The sequence below is a fragment of the Seriola lalandi genome, unplaced genomic scaffold, assembly GCF_002814215.2.
Source record: "Seriola lalandi dorsalis isolate HSWRI2012SDOR001 ecotype SW California unplaced genomic scaffold, Sedor1 jcf7180002000987, whole genome shotgun sequence".
NCBI classification, from domain to species: domain Eukaryota; kingdom Metazoa; phylum Chordata; class Actinopteri; order Carangiformes; family Carangidae; genus Seriola; species Seriola lalandi.
In genome coordinates, this window is record NW_019471646.1 from 1 (window position 1) to 1,477 (window position 1,477).

A 1,477-nucleotide genomic window follows, 5' to 3' on the forward strand; every position below is an offset into this window, starting at 1 on the left:
GAATAATTTATATGCAAACATCAGTCCAATTTTTTTATAGTTCAGTGAATATGAGAAGGAACTAAGCTTCGATATCTCACCTGATCTTTGTTATTCTCAAATGATCTCAGGATTTAACTGAGCACCCCATTTTGATTTGTCAAGTGAAATCAGAATATACATTTTATATGCAACATTCTTATAAATGAAATTAGGAAACATTAAAAGATTAACAAATAAGGTTAGTATTATTCTATATTTTGTTATTTTATAAACAAATTCCATGAAAAGACCAAAACCAACAACGTGTTAGTCTGTCTCTCAATACTTTCTCACCTCCTACCCTGTCTGTGCTTCTGTGCTCCAAGCTAATTTGTTCTTATCTCATCTGATCTTTAAAATTAACAAAAATATATAGTAGGACTGCTTTATTATCCCCCACTTCAAATAAAGTTGATTAATTGCCCAGCCCTAATATATAGCCCCATTTTTAAAGAGCTAAATACAGCTGAGCACTGATGTTTTTGGCAAACGTTGCCTAAACAGGATTTTGTGCATTTGTATTGTACTATTTTCAGTAACGGCTTAATACTCATTTGGTGCTCTAGTGAGTATTTACTGCAGGAGGGCGATGTATGTGGAACTATCTCAAAATAACCTTGTTCATTTGCAATGGGGCTCATTGATGTGTTTTTAATAGTTTTTGGAGAGTCTGTAACACAGTGAAATAAGATATGTCAGGCTTTGGTTTCACAGTTGATTTTGTTCAGTTTGGTTTCATTGTTGGTTTTGTTCTTTTCATTGTATTTGTTGATAATGAAAACATAAAATGTCACTAGCTGTGTCCTTTAAACCTATTTCTTTTGTTTCAGAGTGGCCTCCCAGCAATGAATGTGGAAATCCTCAATCAGTTCCCCTCTCCACCAGTGCCCAACCTGCCAGCCCTGACTATGGCCATGGCCCCCGTCATGCCCCAGCACCAGCAGCCAATGATGGCCCAGCCCCCAGTCTCTATGGCCATGCCCTCACCAGCACCACCAGTCATGGCCATGACACCTGCAGCACCGGCTCAACCACCCACAAACACTAACTTCATTGCCAGCTTCCCTCCCACACAGGTAACACAGCCATGCTTTTAGTTCAGCCTTTTCTTGGACACTTGTTTTGTGCACTCATTACTATAATTACGGTAATCATAACTCACATCATTAACTAACACGTTGTTAAAGCAGGGAACCAAAGCAGATGACGATGACTTCCAGGACTTCCAGGAGGCTCCAAAAGCAGGAGCAGGAGACCAGGCCTTCACTGAGTTCCATGGGGAGTCAGGAGGAAGTTTCCCCACCACCATAGCACCTCAGCACCAAAACAGGTACAGGATGTGAGTGTTATGGAGACAATGAGTATGCCTAAATGAGTAATTAATTTTTTAAAGTTAAAATATTGCAACATGCAATTTTCATTTTAGCCTACATAATTAACAGTGTCTCAATCTGCA

The 1,477-nt window shown here is 39.2% G+C and overlaps 1 protein-coding gene across 1 annotated transcript; it reads left to right on the forward strand.

The window, feature by feature from the left end:
• Positions 1-851: 851 nt before the first annotated feature.
• On the forward strand, positions 852-1,360 carry LOC111663414 (synergin gamma-like; the record flags this gene model as incomplete). The annotated part of the gene is made up of 2 exons (XM_023417587.1): positions 852-1,097; positions 1,212-1,360. Coding segments are annotated over 2 exons (395 nt in total), but the record flags the coding sequence as incomplete, so codon positions are not given.
• Between the last annotated feature and the right edge of the window lie 117 nt (positions 1,361-1,477).